This window comes from Heliangelus exortis, chromosome 1 (genome assembly GCF_036169615.1).
Source record: "Heliangelus exortis chromosome 1, bHelExo1.hap1, whole genome shotgun sequence".
Lineage (NCBI taxonomy): Eukaryota > Metazoa > Chordata > Aves > Apodiformes > Trochilidae > Heliangelus > Heliangelus exortis.
The window spans coordinates 184594364-184615891 of record NC_092422.1 but is presented as its reverse complement, the minus strand read 5'-3'; the positions used below and the strand labels follow the sequence as shown (position 1 = coordinate 184615891).

Sequence of the window (21528 nt, the reverse complement as noted above, 5' to 3'; positions counted from 1 at the left end):
CTCTTCCAAGTATATAATCCAGCACAAATGGCCAACTTAATCTGCAGAAGTTAAAGAATGAATGGGACAGTGTACCAATCAATTCTGTTCTGCAGAAGTTTTGACAAGGAATATGGCATCCAAGAAGGTATATTGGATAGTGAAGGTTTTTGTTGTTCTTTTACAAGCAATTCAGAAAAATTACTCAGAAAACACCTTTTAGTCAATATGAAGAACTCACTATTTAGTACTGAAAGATAGAAAAGTTTTAGATAGCTACAAGGTAAATATTTGCATCTGAAGCTGTCTGATGGAGCAAAACTGGTACTTTCAGGTACATGATTCATTGTGATCTAATACAGATTTTAAAACCTTTAATAAGCAGAGTGGTTTTAGATGCTCATGTCTACACAAGGATGCATGGGATGATGTACTCTGCATGCCTATTTCCCTCCACTAACTAAAAAAGCACACTAAGTGACTACATCCAATACACGTCTACTGTACAGACACTTCTACAGAGCTAAAACCAATCTCATCCAGAACAATTGTTTGATTTCTTCCATTGTCTCCCCTCCTTCACTTAATGTGAAAAATTAAATCGTAAGACAGTAAGGGCAGAGACCTTGTGCAGCACCTCATGCACCTTGAGATATTCAGCACCATTCTCAGCTTTTAATAATAAAATAATAATGATCAACTGTACAACATATTCTGTTAACCAGACAAATCACAGGGATTTTTTTCTAAAAACATACTTTTCTGAATCAAGCTTTTCCAAGACTGAGCAATGGTAGGATTTGTTTTAGTTTCTTGTTCAGTCACTCTTCCTATTTTAAACAAGCAATATTTGTAATGTTTACTAAGAATATAAACTTCTTGTGATATTTACTCATAACTCTGCCATCAGTTTTCTACACCACTCCTCCCCAGTATTTTCCAGTTTTCACTTTCATAGACAGAGATTATGTCAATTTTCAACTATTCCTCATCTATCAAGAGGCATTCTTTTGTTAACAAGCTTCATACTTTTAAATTATCCCTTTCAAATTAACTATAATGCAGCTGCTTCTTTTGTCTCTGATACTGTGGCAAGCCCTACCATCCCCTATCATCAAACAAACACAGAAAGCAGCAGAGGGTCTTCAGGGAGGAGGACTGTCAAGTAGAAAGTCAGTAGCTACAACTGACTGCAGCTGGCAGAGCAGAAACGGTACAAGCATTCACTGAAGTGATCCAATATATTCTTTAATGTACCATTTTTCTACCTTGTACTCTAACACTGAACATATAGAATCATAGAATCATAGAATTGGCTGGGTTGGAAGGGACCTCAGAGATCATCAAGTCCAAGCCTTGATCCACTACCACTGCTGTTACCAGACCATGGCACTGAGTGCCACATCCAGTCTCTTTTTAAATATCTCCAGGGATGGAGAATCCACCACTTCCCGGGGCAGCCCATTCCAATGCCTGATCACCCTCTCAGTAAAGAAATTCTTTCTAATATCTAACCTAAACCTCCCTGGCACAACTTGAGATCTCTTGTGCCCTCTTGTCTTACTGAGAGTTGCCTGGGAAAAGAGACCAACCCCCCCCTGGCTCCAACCTCCTTTCAGGTAGTTGTAAAGAGTGATGAGGTCTCCTCTGAGCCTCCTCTTCTCCAGGCTGAACAGCCCCAGTTCCCTCAGCCCTTCCTCACAGGACTTGTACTGGAGTCCCTTCACCAGCCTAGTTGCCCTCCTTTGGACCTGCTCCAGGACCTCAATCTCCTTCCTAAACTGAGGGGCCCAGAACTGGACACAGTACTCGAGGTGTGGCCTCACCAGCACTGAGTACAGGGGAAGAATCACTTCCCTGGGCCTGCTGGCCACACTGTTCCTGATACAGGCCAGGATGCCTTCTTGGCCTTCTTGGCCACCTGGGCACACTGCTGGGTCATGTTCAGCTTCCTGTCAATCCAGACTCCCAGGTCCAGCTTAGTGTCATCTGCAAATTTGCTGATGATGGACTAAATACCCTCATCTAAATCATCAATAAAGATAATAAACAGAACTGGGCCCAACACTGATCCCTGGGGGACACCACTAGTGACCGGCCGCCAACTGGATACAGCCCCGTTCACCACCACTCTCTGGGCCCGGCCCTCCAGCCAGTTCCTAACTCAGCACAGGGTGCCCCTGTCCAAGCTGCGGGCTGACAGCTTTTTCAGGAGAATGCTGTGGGAGACGGTGTCAAAGGCCTTGCTGAAGTCCAGATAGACCACATCCACAGCATTCCCCTCATCCCCCAGGTGGGTCACCTGATCATAAAAGGAGATCAGGTTGGTCAGACAGGACCTGCCCTTCCTAACCCCGTGCTGGCTGGGTCTGATCCCCTGTCCCTCCTGTAGGTGCTGTGTAGGTGCCCACAGGACGATCTGCTCCATAGCCCTGCCAGGCACTGAGGTCAGGCTGACAGGCCTGGAGTTTCCCAGGTCCTCCTTCCAGCCCTTTTTGTGGACTGGCGTGACATTTGCCAACTTCCCATATGCACAGCCTCAGTTAATTACCAGCCAACTCAAAAACTGGAAAGACTCTCTGGTACTGACACAATGCTACAAATTTATTGCACAGATGATACAGCAAAATCATCTGTATTAAAGTGACAGGTGGGGTGTAAGCAAGATGTAAGAGCATATTAGGCAGGGAGAGGAGGACAGAGACCATATCAGAACTAGTCCAAGGAATATATCAGTATAAAGACTATAAACTATGGTCCACTCTGAACTGTGATTCTGAGCCATCTTTTGTACTATTACTGAAGGTACAATTATATTCATTACTGCACATGCAGGGAAGCAAAAGACACATTTAATAAGTGAAAACTTGAAAAATTAAGATATTGACAGGATTTCTGTGTCCTCTGAAGTAAACATCAAGGAGAAAGTAAAGCTGTTTAGGCTAAAAGATGATGGCTGTAAAATGTAATGCAGGTAAAATTGGCCTTCAGTAATGTTAAACCTGGAACTAAACAGTAGCTCTATTCATCATGGAAGTGAAGAAATGGGGACACTCAATGTAACTATTTTAACCACAAGGGCTAGTTCTAGCTTTGAGATTGTATTTCACTGAATTGTATTTCACTCTATACAAATGCTTAATGAAAATATCGTTCATTCCCTCAACCAACTTGTGATCCAAATTGTCAAAGAGAAACTAGCAAAATTTGTCAGAGAACATAGTAGCCAAGTTATTTTTAAGAAAGAGACAATTTTTTAAAAATATTAACGATGTCACCTGGAGGCTCAATGGATTTTTTCTAGTTTTATATCTTATCTTTCTAGTCCTACCATCTCAAATCAAGAGATTTGCATGGGAACTAATGAACTCTACCCTAAGTCTCTGATTTACCTTATCGTAGTATCGTGCCCTAACATTTCTCTGAAAAGCTGGTGATTCTGGAACAGATTATGTGCATGCACTAAACAGTTAAATCCAAGTGATTAAAAAACTTATCATATACAGGCTCTTTTTAGATATATATGTTATCAAGAGAGGCTGTGCAGTACTTGCTTAATTAATCTTTGCTGTCTTAACAGATGAACCAGATGTACTATTATGTTCTTTGTTCTTTCCTAAAGATAGGATGAGCCGATTATTTATCTCCAAACAATAGGAGTTCATGTACCACAGTGAAGACTTTTTTTTTAATCTGGGAGGCAATCACTAACAAGCTTCAGCTGCAACTGCTTGATGTAAACACAGTGTGAATTTGTTCCTGGAGTATTAAATTACTTTTCTTCCATTAAGTACATGAAACTAATTTCTAAATAAGTTTGTAAAGAAAGGCATGGAAAGGACAGTGTTTTGAAGGAATGAAATTCTGTTTCATCTTTCAGGTATTCGTATTTCCTTCTTTAGTACACTAAGACATTTTCATAGATAAGTTAAAATCTGAGGCTTCAACTACTGTTTACAAATAATGTGCCAAGAGACCAAGAATTAAAGAAACTTGATTAATCCAACATATTCCTTATGTTATGTAACATATAATCTAATACATGTGAATGGCACAAAGGAATAAATAATGTTAAGTTCACAGGGCCAGAGGAGTTGTTTATGAAAGTTATTAGCAGACACAGAGTATACAAAGCTCTTCATAACGACTGTAGCAAACTTGCACACCTACCTCAAAATCATATTTTATTATATTTGAAAAACTACAAATTTACTGCAATCAATTCCAGAAAGCCTTACCATATACCTTACATACTGATTTATCTGATTTATATGACTCTACAAATTCTTAGGGAAATGCTACTTTAATAAAAAATTAAGAGTAAATAGCAAGGAAATTTTGAAATGAGTCAGATTTTCTAGACAGAAGACAGAACAAATTTAGGAATTTCCTTTATCTTCCTGATAAAGTCAGTCTCACCTGAAGTCCTTGTTCCCCCCCTCTATCCCTCTCAATATCTTTCCCTTGTCATAACCAAAATTTCTCCCATAAAACCGGTTTTCAGTAATTCACAACAATTTGTCTTCCTAAACACATTGTGTTTTTAAGACATACAGTAAGCACCAAGATGGGCAGTACTACCAGAACTCCACAGAAAAAAAAGTAGGTTATCTATCTTAAATTACTGAAAAGATAGAATTAAAATAGGATAGAATTTGATTAAGAAACCCACCCAATAGATTGTATAACACTGTACCTTGAAATACAAAAACTAGATGAAACTAGGTCAAACAATATAACGTAGCTCAAATAATTAGTTTTTCTAAAATAGATTTATGTATCATCTAAAACTAGAAGAAATCAAGCATAATAAATTTCTTCACATTTTTATTAGAAAGTACTACATGAGCTAGGAATACTTTTATTTTTACTCCCAGCCACTCCCAGACTGTATTTTAAAAAAAATACAGTCAGCTATTTGGTTAAAAGTAAGTAATGTTTTCTCTATTCCTTTTGCTTAACAGCAGGCTATCTCAAGCTGCCACAGTCAGTGCTAAAGTGCTAACTTATGTGACCACGCTGTGCATCACATTAAGTTTCCATTTCAGCTCATGAGTTTCTGTCAGATTAGTCCAGTGACCAATACCAGAGAATGAGAAAATGTTATTACCTCTCATCAACATCTTCTAAAACGTACTGAAAATCAACAAGATCAGTAGATTACTGTGCTTTCTAATCAATAGACAGATCTAGTAAAATAGTGTGTCTGATGTATAATACACCTATAATGTGTCTAAGTATCTTCACTTACACTGAAATAGGACTGCAAGCAAATAGGAGTGAAATAGGAGGGGAATTTTATTTGGACCAGTAATGACAATGAGATAAACCCAGAGTCCACACTTTATATTCAACCATCCCTGTCACTGTGAAGCTACGAAGGTGCTTTGAAGGGACTGGAAAGGTATAGCACAAACATGAAGAAAAATGAAAAGAAAAAAGAAGCTTTTAGGACCTTTTCCAGGTCCACTTTTCCATCTAGTTCCTTTTTGTTGTTTTTTTTTTTTAAACAATAAATGCTCCTCTTTGCATTCTAAGGATGTCAACTCCCATGAATTAAGCTGTGTACTTTCACACACTTTCCTCTGAAGCAAGAGGAGGACAGTGAAATGCAATTAGTAATCTGCAGATTAAATCAACAGGGCAGAAGCAGAGGCTGATGACAGACATCTCCTCTTGTAATTTAAATCTAGAACTTCATAAGGTATAAAACCAGGGAAATGCATGAGTGTTTGCTTAGATCCCAGAAATAAAATTTTTTTAAAACTACAAAATCAACCCTAAGAGACATTATCTTCTACAATCAAGCAAATATTAATAATGCTCATTCTGCCATGAGTTGTAAGTGGAAAATTCAGTATTTTCAAATATTACCACAATCTGAGCTTATAGAAGCAATCAGTGTTTTCCATATTAAAAACTGTTGACTGTATTCCTCTTTATCAAAGTTGCTGCATCAAGGGGATCTAACACAATACACTAACAGAGTTAGTACTACAATCGTGTGATGTGGGCATCTCATGTCCAGAAAGGCTGTGCCATATAAAACTGAATCCTTCACCAAATAAGTAGGTAACAGAACCAGACATATTTCCAATCTTGCAGTCAGAATTTTACCATAGTTGGCAATTTACAAAATAAGGGCAGTTTAAATAGCAAATTCTCATCTGAAAAAGATATAAAGTATGCTTCTCATACAACAGGAACAAAGAAATCTTTCAGGTAAATTGTCACATACTGTTGCAGTTTACATGAATAATACTACCTATTCCTTAATCTATCCCTGTAAGGCAGACAGGAAAGACCAAACATGACAAACCTCTCTGCTTTTTACACTTCAGGAAAGTGCGCTTTTTACTGTTTTGCAAGATTGGGAAATACTAGGTTTGTTAATCTTCACTCCAGATTTTTTAAAACCTTTAACTATATTAGTTTTAGGAATTTGTGTTACTCTTAGGGAAAAACAGATTCTTTTCTTAGATCCAGTATAAAACAAGAAATGTCTAATAAATGACATGTAGACTATGATGTGCAAGACACCTGATGTGCCACCATATAACCACAGAGATAAAACGTCTTTGTAGAAATCTGTTTTCAAGTGCACTATAGTCAGAAGTGAATGGTAACTACAGAAATAACTGTAAACATTCCCTGACTAACAGCACACCCAAACCCAGTTCTGCATGTCAAGAGACACCAAACTTGTTTAAGATGACCTAACAGTCTAACTTGAATGCATCAGAGTGAAAATGAAAACAGATCTGAATACTGATCTGATACTGATCAGTCACATATTCAGTAATTTTCAGCTATTAGTATATTCCAAGAAGTTATCACATCTGTCTTCACATAATTAATTCCAAGCACTCAGGGATGTATCAACAGGAGCAAAACATGCAAAATATGTATGACAAAGAGTTTAATTCCTTGTTACCTAAAACAGGTAAGATCATAGCTCAATACTACAACCAGATTAGTAAATTCTCTTTATGAAAATTTTATTTTCAAAAAAAAAGCAGAAGATAAGACATCTAGAAAATGAAAATTGGTTTGGAGAACTGATTTGATTTTAAGTAGTAATTGAAAAATCCTTCTGGTAAAGGAAATAGTATTGGCTAATTCTGGTTTGTAAACTGTAACGTAAACCACACCCAGAGCAACATAGTACCCTACTTGCTTACTGGTTGTGATAAGAAATTAACTGTCCTGACCCCTTCAATGTGAAATGAGCTGATTTTATCTAAACTGGTGCTGCTGATTCTTGCACAATTTTTTTTTGTTCAGAAGTTCACTTGTGTCCTACATTAAGATGTATTTTTATAAAAAGAATGTTTTATTTCTAAATGTGGGAAACTGAACATCAAATACTACTTTTCTACAAATAAGAATTGAGTAGACTCAGAACCTCTGCAAACTGTACTTGCTGTAGGCATTGTGGAGTTTCTTTGCATCCCTCCATTCTGCAATAATGGCACTTGGACACAATGCACATTTCGTATTCTGCACAGTGGGGCCATGCAGACACACAAATAATGCTCCTGATTGTTCCCTAAGCCTGAAAAGAATCAACTGCTGTACATGGGTAAGGAAACTCCAACTTATCTGTTGTTGTAGGATGCAGTCTGCACACCCCAAAGTTGCACTGGTTTTAGCAGTGTGTGAAAGTACATTTGCACTTCTTCAGCATTAAAAAATATTTTTATCTTTAAAAATATTTCAGCCCCATGCTCAAGCTAGCCAGACAGATCTCTAACCACTACAGCAACTGCAGGAGTTCTGTCCCAGGCACAGAACATAACTGTCCAGTGGTGGTGGCAATTCTTAAATCTGTTAAATTACTATACAAAAGTGCATCTGTAGAAAAACATTTAAAGATCTTATTCCTTGGAATAGTTGCAGAAATCAATAGTGCTTTAACCTTCATTATCTCAATTTAAAACCAAACAAATTCAAACTAATTCAGTGACATGTTACAATAACACAGAATGTGCTAAAACCCAGTATCATAGAATTACAGAATCACAGAATCATAGCATCACAGAATGGTTTGGGTTGGAAAGGACCTTAAAGATCATTAAGATCCAATCCCCCTGCAGGGAAGGGACACATCCCACTAGATCAGGTTGCACACAGCCTCATCCAAACTGGTCTGGAAACACCTCCAAGGAGAGAGTATCAACAACCTCCCTAGGCAACCTATTCCAGTATCTTACTACCCTCATGGTAAAGAATTTGTTCCCAATATCTAAAACTATTACCAAAAACAAATATCCTGGAGGAAAAGGAACACTGAAAACTTCAACTGAATACAGACATATTCCCATATGTACTGAGACCAAAAGTCTAAAATTAATTAAAAAAACCCCCTCATCTTACTTTAACTACTTGTCAATTCTCATAAGATGTACGAAAATTTTATTTAAAATTAGCATGAAACCAAGAGAAATTTCAACTTTTAAGGGGGTAAATGAAACAATTTTCATTTGCAAAAGTGGAAATTTCCATGTGTGCTTTTTCCCTCTGGTCCTACTCCCATGTAGTAGTGAGGAAAACCAAAACGAATGAGCTCAATTATTTTTTATGTAACCCACTTAAAACAAGAAGTTACATCAGGAAAAACTTAATCTTGTACCAGTTGCAAAGATCATGCTTTTAAAAAGAATACATTAACTTTTTGTTTGGAAAATATAACATTTAAATTTTCCTGTTTATAAGCAGAAAAAAATTCATTATTGAAAAACTAATTAACCAAAATTTTCATGTGAATAGAGCTTATGCACAGAAACAAGAAGCTATGAGAACTATCACTAAATCAGCAACAAGACACATCTTAAGCAGCTGCTGGTCCTTCTTGAATCTTGACTGAGATTATTGATCAACTTTAAAGCCAAGGCATGCTATTTTCTGACAGTACATGGGGCAAATTAATAAGCATTTGGTTCATGTATAGCCTTTCAGTTTTCAAATTAAAAAGCATATAAAATTAAGGTTGAATCAGTTGAGAAGCCAAATATTTGATTTAAAACATTTTAAACTTCTGCACAATTCAAGAATGATTTCCATATTGTACACACAAACAGGAAAATAACAGCTTGTACTACTAAGGATAACCCAGCTTTTTTTACAGTTCTAAACTTTTTTTTACAGGTATTCTGTATATTTACAGAATTTTCAGAAACTTTGGATTTTTTTTCAGAATATTTACAGAATATTCTGTATATTTATAGAATAACTAATGGAAAAATCAGTGGAATATACATTAATTTAAAATATCTAAGAAGAAAATCAAATTCTACATTATGCTCAGATTAAATCACTTCCAAAATCTATTGTGTTTTATGTTACTATACATTAAACATTCCAAGAATATTTCATTAAAATTTCATGCCAGAAGTGTTTTCACAAATACAAATATTCTAATTAATTTAAAAAATAATTTTGTTACAATAATATTTAATTTCAACTTCTTTGCCCAAAGCTGGTTAAGGTTTAATGCAACCTTTTTACATCTTTATAGCTTAATTTGGATACATTCAGAAAAATACAGAATTACATCTCTTCTTTGATAACACTGCCATCTAATGTACATTCTAAGTTTGGATGTATTTTTAATTTCTTCATTGTGACTTTGTCTAAGGGGGAATTTGAATCCATGTATAAATGATGTCTTCAACACTATGCTCAATACTACTTAAGTGTGTATTGTAATAATGACATTTGTTTTCTCATCTGGAATGCATGTTATATATGCAGACATATTTATTTTGAAAATATACTATTAAATTCTGCTATACCATAAAATCACATCTTAAGTACACCAAGTCGTTTATGATAGCCAAAAATAAGAGAATATAGCTAACATCCTACATAAAAATGTTATTTTTATATAAGTGCTCCTGGTCTTGTCATCATTGTTCCTGTTCACATTACTTGAAAAAATTAAACTGAAACTTGGCCCTTGAGACTGGCAAAGTTCAGGCAGAGCTCTAAATTTCATTTGTTGCATTTGGAAAGCAAATTCTTTTGCTTCTTGACTGTTCTTTCATCTTATGCCTTAAAGACTGCACTCTTCACATCTTAAAAATGAGATTTTGTTGGAGGATCGTAGTGATGTCCAAAGGAGGGCAACCAGGCTGGTGAAGGGACTCCAGTACAAGTCCTGTGAGGAAGGGCTGAGGGAGCTGGGGGTGTTCAGCCTGGAGAAGAGGAGGCTCAGAGGAGACCTCATCACTCTCTACAACTCCCTGAAAGGAGGTTGGAGCCAGGGGGGGGTTGGTCTCTTTTCCCAGGCAACTCTCAGCAAGACAAGAGGGCACAAGAGGTCTCAAGTTGTGCCAGGGGAGGTTTAGGTTGGACATTAGAAAGAATTTCTTTACTGAGAGGGTGGATCAAGCCCATGGGATGGGCTGCCCCGGGAAGTGGTGGATTCTCCATCCCTGGAGATATTTAAAAAGAGACTGGATGTGGCACTCAGTGCCATGGGCTGGTAACTGCAGTGGTAGTGGATCAAGGGTTGGACTTGATGATCTCTGAGGTCCCTTCCAACCCAGCCAATTCTATGATTCTATGATTCTATGGCAGTGTCTTCAAATGCTTGAAGAATAGCTTAAAAAGAAGAGGTACCTACTTGGTAGTTCAACACTAGATTCAGAGCACAAGTGAAACCAACCCAAATGTGACTTGGATTGCATCTTATTTACTCCTGAGCTTCTATAACATGTTCATGCAGTAAGACTGCATGTATTACTGACCAAAACCTAGACCACTCGTTGATAAATTAACATCATTAACAAGACAACTGTTTTGCCTCAGCGTTTTGAGTTTCAGGTCCAAGATGCTGTTTCTTAAATCAAAAAATGCACTAGAGAAAACCACAAAAACAGCATCTATAAGGAAAGGGGTATGACCACTAAGTTGTCTGACAGATGTGATTGCCAGTCTTCACAGAATGAAGAAGAATGAATTAAAGTAGCAACACAATATTCATAAAAAAGCAATTCTCTCAGGCTACATCTGACATTAGCTGGAAAAAGGTGAAAAGATACAACTAGACAAATGCAGTTGAATGAATACTGAGGCTCCTGAGTTCTTTATACTTCTTTGTACTTCCAAAGTTGCTCTAAGTAGCTGAGAGGCTGAAGTCATCATCCAAAGTCTGATTAGAAACTGGCTGTCATAACAATTTTTTGTGTCCCTTCATACAACATTTGCCCATAGGAAACTTTGAGGAGCTTCGAAAAACTCATAGTTAGAAACACTGAGCAACAATAATTGAAGTAGTAGAAAAATTGTTAAGGTAACCTGAGCATATGCTTCCTAGAACTTTATGTTAACACAGACAATATATTTTAAAAATTCCTGGTTAAATTTGAGACCTAACAATGAAAGGTAAAAAATACTTCTGTAAGTTAAGCACAACTAGAAAGCAGGAAAGAAACTGTGATATTCTAAGGTGGACATGAAAGAACTAAGAATCAAGTTAACATTAGAAAATTACTTACACAGAATAGGTAGTTACTTTTGACAAACCCAGAGCTCTAGAGAAAACCCTAAATTAACTGAATTCCACTCAACTCTGTAGTTATGCTGCCATCTAGCGACATAGGACACTGACTTTTCTCTGCAAGACTCCTTAAAAACAGTCCAAAAAACCCCCATTATCCCCAAGACACATTTATCACAGCAAATATGTTTTACCACGATGACTAATTTTGGCCACAGGACAGTGAGTATTCGCACACTTAATGTGAAATGCAAACACAGGCTAAAAGACTTCAATGAGAATTTAAGGAACTAATAAAGAGAGATCACAGAATCAGGAAAAAGTTTGCTATTAGGTTTCAGACCATTACATGGATACAGTCTTGAATTCATAGCTAGTAATAAAGAAAACTATACTAGTCTGAGTATATTAAATTACTGTTGTGGTTGTTTTCTCATTACATTTAATTCCAATTATGATTTACAAAAAACAATGTAGAACCTTTTAAAAAATTCCCATCAGCAGAAAGGAAACAAAGACAGTAAATACACACTCACCTGGGAAAATATATTTGCAGTTGGAGCAACTCTTTTGTCCACAATGCTATATAATATTGCTAACAATCTGTCCAGGGGAAATGGCTTTGGCCCAAGGAGGTGATTGCTGGTCTGCAACAGAAACAGAAGTTCAATCCAACAAAGCTTTCCTGGACAACAATGAGATGTTACCTCACAGCTTTAGTCTCTGGGGAGGTACTATAATTCACAGTAGTCTTTCATACAGACTACTTACTGATTGTGGAAAACACTGAATACATTCTTATTGATTAAAAGGTACAGACATAAAGCCCTATTTAACGTGGCAAGAGTTCAAACTGCACAGTAAATAGGAACATTTTTCAGCTATGCCAGAGGATCCAATGCCAAATTTCCTGTCACTAGATTTATATATTTACTTGTCCTATGAAGTTTCCTTGCCCAATCTAAGGATTAAAGAGGAAAGATTAAATTTTATGGCACTGTCAAGGTACACATAGTTTTCTTCAGTTTATCAACAGACAGGTTAGGTTTCTTAAAAGTATATAGAATTTCTAGCTAGTGAAAAAATGTAAATGTTTAGATTTAATCTACTGTCTACAATCAGGCTATAATCCTCTATCACCTATAAAGAAAAAACACCAAGAAATAGAACAATAATTTTTACAGGAATAGAAAAATTAAACAAATACGATTAAGTATATTTTTCTGATTTGCTTTCTGAAGACATATCTTTTACTAGCATATGTATACTGAAAAACCACAAAAAGAGAAAATTCTGTTAAAAAAAAAATCAATGTACACACATTCTTTGAGTCATTTTAGAGTCTTTTCCTCTCACAAAGGTGCACAGTCATAACAAGAGTTCCTCATCTGAAACACCATAATATTCAGTCTTACTGTCTAGAACATGAGTATAGTAACTTAGCAACGGGCACCAACTATAATACAGGAAATTATATTTAAACATAGGAAAAACACTTTTTTACCTCTCAAGGCAGTTAAGCACTAAAACCTATTGCCCAGGCATATTGTAGAGTCTCTATCCTTGGAGATATTCAAAACCCAACTAAGCATGGTCCTGAGCAACCAGCTCTGGAGACCCTCCTTGAGCAGGAGGGGATGGATTAGACCAGAGATCCTTGACCACCTCAGTTCTTCTGTGCATTTCACTTTCTAATACCAATTAAAAAAAAAAATCTCTGCAGAAATTACATTTATTAACTCCTCAGTTTTTTTCCAACAACGCTGCTGAGGTTTTTATATTTTTGTCTGATTTTACCTTTTTAATTTTCTTTATTTTGCTTCTTTTAAACCACAATGAAAATATTACCATTTTGATACCAAAACCAAAGAGAACATTTTGATCAGGGAATTAGAAATGAGAACACTTCAACTTACTCTTTTACACAGGAAATGCCTTTACTACTGTATTTCTACTTTTTTACAACACACTCCAATACAGGCTAATCCTGTCTGGAAGATGGTTCCTAATATTAGGAAGTATCCTGTCAAATCCCTCTGCTCAGAGCAGGGTCACCTAGGAGTCCATTCCTGGAAATCTCCAAAGACACAGATCCCATCACCAGTGTGGGAAACCAGTGTCACTTTCCTCATACAGAAAAAGGTTTTCCTTACATCTAGTATAAAAAAAAAATTATTCCAGCTTACACTCATTGTCTCACACCACCCACCAGTCTACCATATAGTCTTGATGATCCACTTGTAGCTATAGCACAGGCAGCCTTTAGGCCTCCCTTCTCCAGCTGGAACAATTCCAGATGCCCAGCCTCTCCTTGCAGGGCAATTGCTACAGCCTCTGACCATTTTCATACCTCTCTACTGAACTTGCTCTGGTTTATTGATGTGCATCTTGCACCGGGGGAGGACTAAACTGGACAAAGTATTCAAGATGCAGCCCAGAGACTACATTCACTGCTCTTTGAGTTTACCTGGCTAAAACAAAGAGTTCAGCTGTCTGAGCCCAAGGTCCACTCCTTTGCTGGTAAGAACTGCTGTATAAACAGCTACCTGTCAGCTATAAACTGTGTTATCAGAACACAGCATATTTACTCACCCTTGCATCTACAGAGTTATTCTGTCCCATATCCTTCTTTGCACCCTACATGTCATCTCACCTCAGTTGACACTGATGGACATTTAGGCATTACAGGTTATTGTATGAAGTAACAATGAATTCAGTTGAATTAAAAAGAATTAGTTTTTCATTTTTCAACATTAAGGATTTTTAAAATAACAAATCTTACAAAAAGAAATAGAGTTTATAGGGCAGAACTGGGTAGTACTACGGCTCAAGACTACAGAGATTATCACCCACACTAAAAAATTATGACAAAGAAAATAACTTGTTTTCTTTTAAGTTGTTTCATCCTCTCTACTTTGGCAACTAGTTTCCTTTCTTGTCATGTATATTGATTTATTCTTACTAGCAGAGCAGCCAAGATTAAAGAGAAATTTCAAAACAAATTTTGTTTCAAAATGCTTCTGGGAAAGAACACCTCTAAATAAAACACCTCCATGTTGTTAGTCATCAGTAAAACACAACCACTCATTTCTTCAGCAAAACAAAAAGGTATTTCCAATACATGTCTTAGCATTAATAACCAGGAGGTGTCCCCAAAGCTACCTCTTGGCTGAAAAAGAAAGCAGTAGGAAAGTCGTATGTTTGACTCTTATGACTGAAACATAAGAGTCAAAACTTTAGCATGGCAGGCTCATGTAGTCAGAATGCAGGGATGGTATAAGTTATGAACTGTACACTCCATTTCCCTTCTGCTTGTAATCATGCCAGTTTTCTAAAGAAAATTCTTTATTATCAACAGAAAGAATCAACAAACAGTTGTGTAAAATGAGTGCACTCCAAGCAGCTAGCAAGCACACTGAGTAGTAATCCCCAAAGTTGTGTTTAGTACACAAACAGTTCATAAGTTTCTTGCTTTTAATATTATCATCTCTCTGCTTAGACAGAATTCTGTTTTGAACCTTCAAATTACTGTAATTTTGAAGTAATCACTTCAAATTATTTCAAATGCTTTCTTCTGGAAAAGTCAGAAGAGTTCATTCTAACAGTGTAATTTCGAACAGAAGCACTCTGTTTTTATTTCTTTGTCAGAGAGAAACCCCTGGAAGAACAGGAAATATTTAGGAATTCCTCCAAACAGAAAGTAGTGAAGAAGAATTTTACAAATCTGAAAGGAGCTAGGCAGAATACTACATAGAATAGTATTTATAAAAATCCAAGGGATCACTCAGCTCACTTAAAAACAAAAATACCTTCTACATTCAAAAAACTTTCCAAAAAGCTTTGTAGCCATCAAATTAACTTTGTGTGTCCTCTTTCCACCTTTGCAATACCTGCCAACAGTTCAAAAACTTTCCCCCAGTTGCCACTATCTGTGCCTGTGATTTTCGTCTAGTGTCGGAGTTGCAGGTTACCACTGTTTATCTAGTTTAAGTGTCTCACCATCCTACAACTGCAAGCCATTTATTCACATTCCAAAATTTAACTAGCTAGGAGAACCAAAAGCTTAACTTAAAAAGTTGAAACCAAACTACATTTGATTTACTAGCATGATGAAGTTTAAAATCTCTTTAAAGTAACACCTGTTTTTAAATACAACAAAGACACATAAGAATTAGATCACAGTTATTCTTAGAATTCTATCCTGATTAAGCAAGTTACTTGCTACACTTGGACAAGGAGCTTCTTTAACTGCAGACATCTTTCAGAGCATCAGCTGAATGCTTAGGTAGTTAGGTAAATGCAAAGTCTACAAAATCAGAATAATTTCAGTTAAAAAATAGCTGGACTCTTACTAATCTTTTTGTCCATTAGTTTTGTTCACATTAGTTTACATTTGTTTGAATTGCCTCATTTGCAGTTCTTTCCCTAGTACCTCCTTCTGTTTTGTTTTCGTACCTACTCAGTAGCATTTAGTTTGCTGCAGGAACAACAATAAAATGAAAATCAGTCCAGGCACATCTGAAAATAAGCAGTGAATTCAAATACAAGTCCATTTAACACAAACAATGACACAAGAGAAGAAGTTCTTCAGTAGAGTTACAGTTACTTATAGCCATGAAAAGGTTAATTGATGGAATCCTAAAAAACAGAGGCATGTAAAGTTTTCAAGCCTCAACACACAAACTCGTGCACCTCACTGAATCACTGGAAATTGAAGTGAGTTGATTTTCACACCTACTGACCACCCATCAACATCTTTGAGAGAAATTCTGATATCTGACTCCTTCATGTCTGATGTCCTTTAACTAGCTTTATTAAGTACACATCGTTACACACAAAATATGGCTTTGTGAGACAAATTTGTATTTCATTGACATTTAACTGTAAGGTAAGTGTGTATCATTTGTATCATACAAAATAAACACACCAATAAGCACAATTTATGCAACTCTGCTGTGTCTACAATAAACAACGAGGCAAAACAACACAAAATTAGCAGTACAGCAGAAAAAAAATATTTGTTGGCAAACTCAAATCAGAAAGATAAAACACAAACCTTTTCATGTTTCTTCATAAAGTTGGTCTTTCTAATTTTCCCATGATGCTGTAAAGAACAGACAAGATCAAATATTATATGTAAGTTATTTTATGCTCCTTCTACAACAAAGCAGGAATCAAAATGGTCAATAAAGAATTGTATGCTACATATGGCATTTACTACATATGGCAGTATGCAAGTCTGGGTCTGCTTCTTTACAAACACCTACAGTAACTGTCTCTGATGTTTACGAGACATTCTTATTAGAAACCCTGAAACTTGCATTAGTTCTTGCTTAATTGTGTCCCAAGTGGTGCAAAGCCAAAAAAATAACTCAATAATATTTTTTAGTGGCAAGTGTTAAGTTTTTTTTCTGATCTAATCAGCAACTGATGAGAAGAGACAGTAAAAAAATTGTTTTTAATATGACTTCATGCCACCATCCCCCTCCTACTCTCAACCTCTAATGAAAAAGAGAGATGTTTCATTTCTTTCCATGGAATTTTAAATGATGACCACTTCATTTTTAAAATGTACCATGCATACATGACATCTGAATTTTCACATTTTGTTTGCTCCACTTTTGAATTTGAATGGTATGCAAGTTGGTAGAATGACAACCAGGAATTAAATCAATAGAATACAAAGGTAGTTCAAGGTGCAGAAGATAAATGACAAATACAAAGGGGAAGGGATGCAGTCATAAGAAAGGAAGGACTGTTCAAACAAAAATAATCAAGTATTCTTGGATGTCAATTCAATAAGAAGACAAGACAAGCGCATAAATAAACAAGATGTTACAAATGGATGGGTAAAAAAAAAATTTAAAAAAGATAGAGATACAAAGGATGACATGCTTAAATGAAGTAAAATTAGTGGTGAGGTGCAATTATCATATTCCTTAAAAATAGCTAGGTGCTATTTCTCAAAATAGCACCTGATGAGTTTTCCACAGCCTTGAAATAGACCCTATTAATAAGTATACTTGTAAGCCTGCTCAATAAATCAGGGAAAAAATATTTCAAATGACAGAATTCTATTTCCATTACAATATTTACATTCTTGTAGTTAGTATTTGTGGTCCTCGATACTCAGCCACGTCAAGACAACCTCAGTAGTTGTGGCTTTTCTTGAGTGACTTTTGAAAAGCATAGTACTAGACAGGGCTTTAAAGTTTCTTAAAATGACTCGCCAGGCTAAAAAAAAATAGTTCATTTAATTAATACATATGAAACATACTTAAGAGCGAGTTATCTTTTTATCATGTTTTCAAAAAGATCATGGTGATAACAGAGAACTTTTGGAGAGAAAAGTGATCAGGCCTAAGGTTACACAGCACGCTAGTGGTGGAACACATTAAAATGTATTCATGAATTTTAAAGGTTATGCTGGGATTTAAGCTATATCAAAAGTGAGCAGGTGAGCAGGTGCCCTATTTCTGTGCAAGCACAATACATGCAATTCAGAGATAATTTTTAATTACTATTTAATCTTGTTTTCTACTAAAATGATAAAATTTAGATTTCACACAGATTGCTTTTTGTTGTTGTTGTTTTATAGACTATCTTTCAAAACCAACATCATATTTTTCTCTTGATGAAGCGCAAAGCCCTTGAATTTTCACATAATTAATAGCAGCACTGCCAATTATTGCTTCATTGCCTTAGCAGGCTGTTAGCATTCCAGACTGCCACAGACTGTGACTTTATCTTTAGATGCAGTATAGCCTTGCACCTATACTAACAGTGCTGCTTAGCAACTCAATGACTTTTTTGATCACATGCCTTTTGCTATCTATCAGTCCTTAGTTAAAGCACTTCAAAAGATACTTTTCTGTAACACATTCTGAATCTCATTACAAATCTCATGAAAACAAGTTTTATTTTCACAGTCCACATGACTAATAAACACTCAACTTCAACAGCCCCCCAAAGGTGTTGATTTTTTTGGGCTCTGAGATGCAGCTATTTCTAAAATTCACCTTATCACCTTATGCAGAGCTACCTGCTATCAGATAGTACCTGTACAGTGGTAACTTCTCCTGCTTCACCAATCCTTGGGAAAAATACTTAGTATCACTGATAAAAATGCCTTTACAGTCCCTGCTACGAAAGCCTTAAGAGCTTATGTTTATTGTACTACAGTTTTGTATGGTTCATGTACAGGAGTGGAAACTAGCTTCAGAGATACTAAAAAAGGAGAGAGAAAACAAAAGAAGGGAATGTTGTTCAGTGAACACAAAACAAAATGTGGCACTTTTTGGTAACATGCTTTATTGATTTGACTCATGTAAGCTTTCCCTTTTCTTTTGAGTTCCAAGACTGATATGGAAAAATCTTTGAAAAGACACTTTTTCAGCAGTCAGATCTCGTACAAAGAGATCTCGTACTTGGCCAAGTGAAAAGAACAAAGGTTGCTCATAAAGCAAACTTGTAAACCTGCACTTACAAAGTAATCCTCCACTCTTCTCAGTAAAGGACTGGACAGAATAGTGAAACGCCTGCAGCTCTCATCCCGAGATCATAGTAGAAACACAAAGTCCTTAAACTTAATCCTTACTTAAACTGCACTAGTATATCAATCCATGAAAACTTCAGTAACTTTTGAAAATGTGTTTCCACAATTATTTTTTTTAAGAAGAAAGAGGAAAATACGTGTATTTTTAAAATTTTGTTTTCTCATTTTTCTTAATTGTTCACACCAATCAGAAATTCAGTAGTAAGCAGCAGTAATAAAAAAAGTCATTACCTTAAGAAAGAACCTCTTATCTGTCCTAACAGGATTGTAGGAGGCAAGGTAAGCAGCTATTAGAAGAAATTTGGAGTAATAAGGAAGTTCCACATGTGTATGTGCTGAAAGTCCTATAAAATAAACAAACAGCTTATGAGTCACCAAAACCCACTCTGAACATCCAAACTTCAAATTATACATTTGCATTCTTCTTTTCCTCCTCTCCTCTAGAAGTAACTAAATGAGTATGGCTACTTTCTCAACCCTATTGTCACAGATATAAAATCAGTGAAGGACCCTGGAGTGCCACAAAGCCTGACAAAACTCATATTCTGAGCTCTTCAAGATAAACAAAACTCATATTCTGAGCTCTTCATGGATCCATCTCAGTAATTATATTTGAAGAACAAAAAAAATTTTTTTAATCCAAACTACTTTCATTTAAGGTAAATTTCAACTGCCCTGTTTGCCAGAAATAGATGTATTTAAATACAGTGGCAAAGCTTTTCCCCAAGACCCAACCTTCAGGCTGCTCCAGACTTCACCAGACAGCTCAGCCAGGAATGGTGCTGGCATGGCAGAGAAAGAAGCAGTGCTTCTGAGACGCAGTTCAGCATCTCACAATTTTAAGCCACTTTTTAAAAATTTCCTACAGAAAATGTTTTCAAAACTCTATAAACTTGATCCAGCTGACCTAGCTTGCTAAATTTGTACTTCATTAAGATTTGTCTCACATATTCGATCACAAAAGAACTAGAGTCTACTATTTTCCTTCCCTCTTTTTACATTTACTTTATATTTTTTTCCCTCTACATTCCCTTGCACTTGTCACAGTAGTTGTTTCTTTCACACAGCTTATGCTTATGAATAGGATGATCAAACCACCTTATTTCATCAGTTGTTTAACTAAGGAGACTGCTAAACAGCCTCTCTAAGGCGCTCCTTGCATACAGTTTTCACTTCAACAGTTTCTTGTTCTATGAAGTACCCGTGCTTTAATCCACAAACATCAGCAAATAAATATCAAAGAATTCAACATGTTCAAGATTCAGAGCACCCAATATGATGAGAAGCATCCTAGGTGACAGCTAGTAAAGAGCACAGAAGGAGGGAGTTTGAATAATTCAAATAAAACTCCCTTGGTCAACAATGTCAAAAAATGACCGATCATAAGGCAAATACCTGAAACAGTCTGATGATTGCAATTATTATAAGAGGCTACTTTAGCAACTATCTGAAGAAATTATTTTTTATGATAAATAATATGGGAAAAGTGTTCTCAAACTATAAACTGGTCAAATGACCCATGACCAACTAGCATCAGCATGAAAATGTTTTAGTATTCCCTCCTAAATTGTGAATGAAGGTTGGCAGATATAGTGAGATTCAATGTTCAAGCCTGTCTAAAGTATAGAACCAACACAGATGTACTCCTCCAATGAAAAAAACAAATAGAATTCTTTCAATTCTGACACTTCTCTTTGCTATGAAATCAGGACATAGGACAGCTGTTTTGCTTAGGAATATGCTAATCCAATGCAATACACCAGGTAAAAGTATTCCCTTCTCCCCACTCTGAGAATTTTGCCTGTTGGCACACAGATGTTTGACCATCAGGGGTCAGCCCATTCCTCATCCATTCTTTCATAAGAAACACTGATTTAAAGAAATATGGTTTTACCCACAAAGGACTTTAGTAAAGATTACTAAAGGACTTACGCTAAGGGAAAAAACAGTAATTTGCAGAACACGTTCTCAAAAACCTGAAGAAAGTCTGAGAGAGTTGGAGTGTTCAGCCTGGAGAAGGCCCTAGGGAGAACTGACAGCAGTCTTCCAGTACCTGAAGGGGGCCTACAACAAAGCTGGGGACAAGGACAAGGCTTTAAGATGAAAGGGGATAGGATTTAGGCTAGAGATTAGGAAGAAATTCTTTCCTGTGAGGGCGGTGAGACACTGGAACAAGTTGCCCAGGAAGCTTGTGGATGCCTCATCCCTGGCAGTGCTCAAGGCCAGGCTGGTTCGGGCTTTAAGCAACATGGTCACACGGGAGGTGACCCTGCATATGCAGCGGGTGGGAACCAGATGATTTTTAAGGTCCCTTTCACCCCAAACCATTCTATGATTCTATGAGAAAACATGATTACTCTTGACTGTAAGTGAATGCTAACAGGTGGCCTAGTTTATATAATTTCATTCACAAGTATTCATATAACAACCAAGTCAGACTGGGAAGTCCACCCTTCACATTACGTGCCCCTGACAGAGTTGCTGCATTCCA

At 36.4% G+C, this 21528-nt stretch overlaps 1 protein-coding gene across 5 annotated transcripts in view; it reads right to left on the bottom strand.

Moving 5' to 3' along the window:
• The window catches only part of ORC5 (origin recognition complex subunit 5), a 65785-nt gene that overhangs the window by 27520 nt on the left and 16737 nt on the right, over positions 1 to 21528 (bottom strand). For all 5 annotated transcript variants that reach the window (XM_071733964.1, XM_071733968.1, XM_071733966.1 and 2 more), the window contains exons 11-13: positions 19269 to 19381; positions 16539 to 16586; positions 12019 to 12129 (exon numbers count right to left, since the gene is read on the bottom strand). In XM_071733964.1, the coding sequence (XP_071590065.1) occupies positions 12019 to 12129; positions 16539 to 16586; positions 19269 to 19381 (272 nt within the window). The remainder of the gene's footprint in view (positions 1 to 12018; positions 12130 to 16538; positions 16587 to 19268; positions 19382 to 21528) is intronic.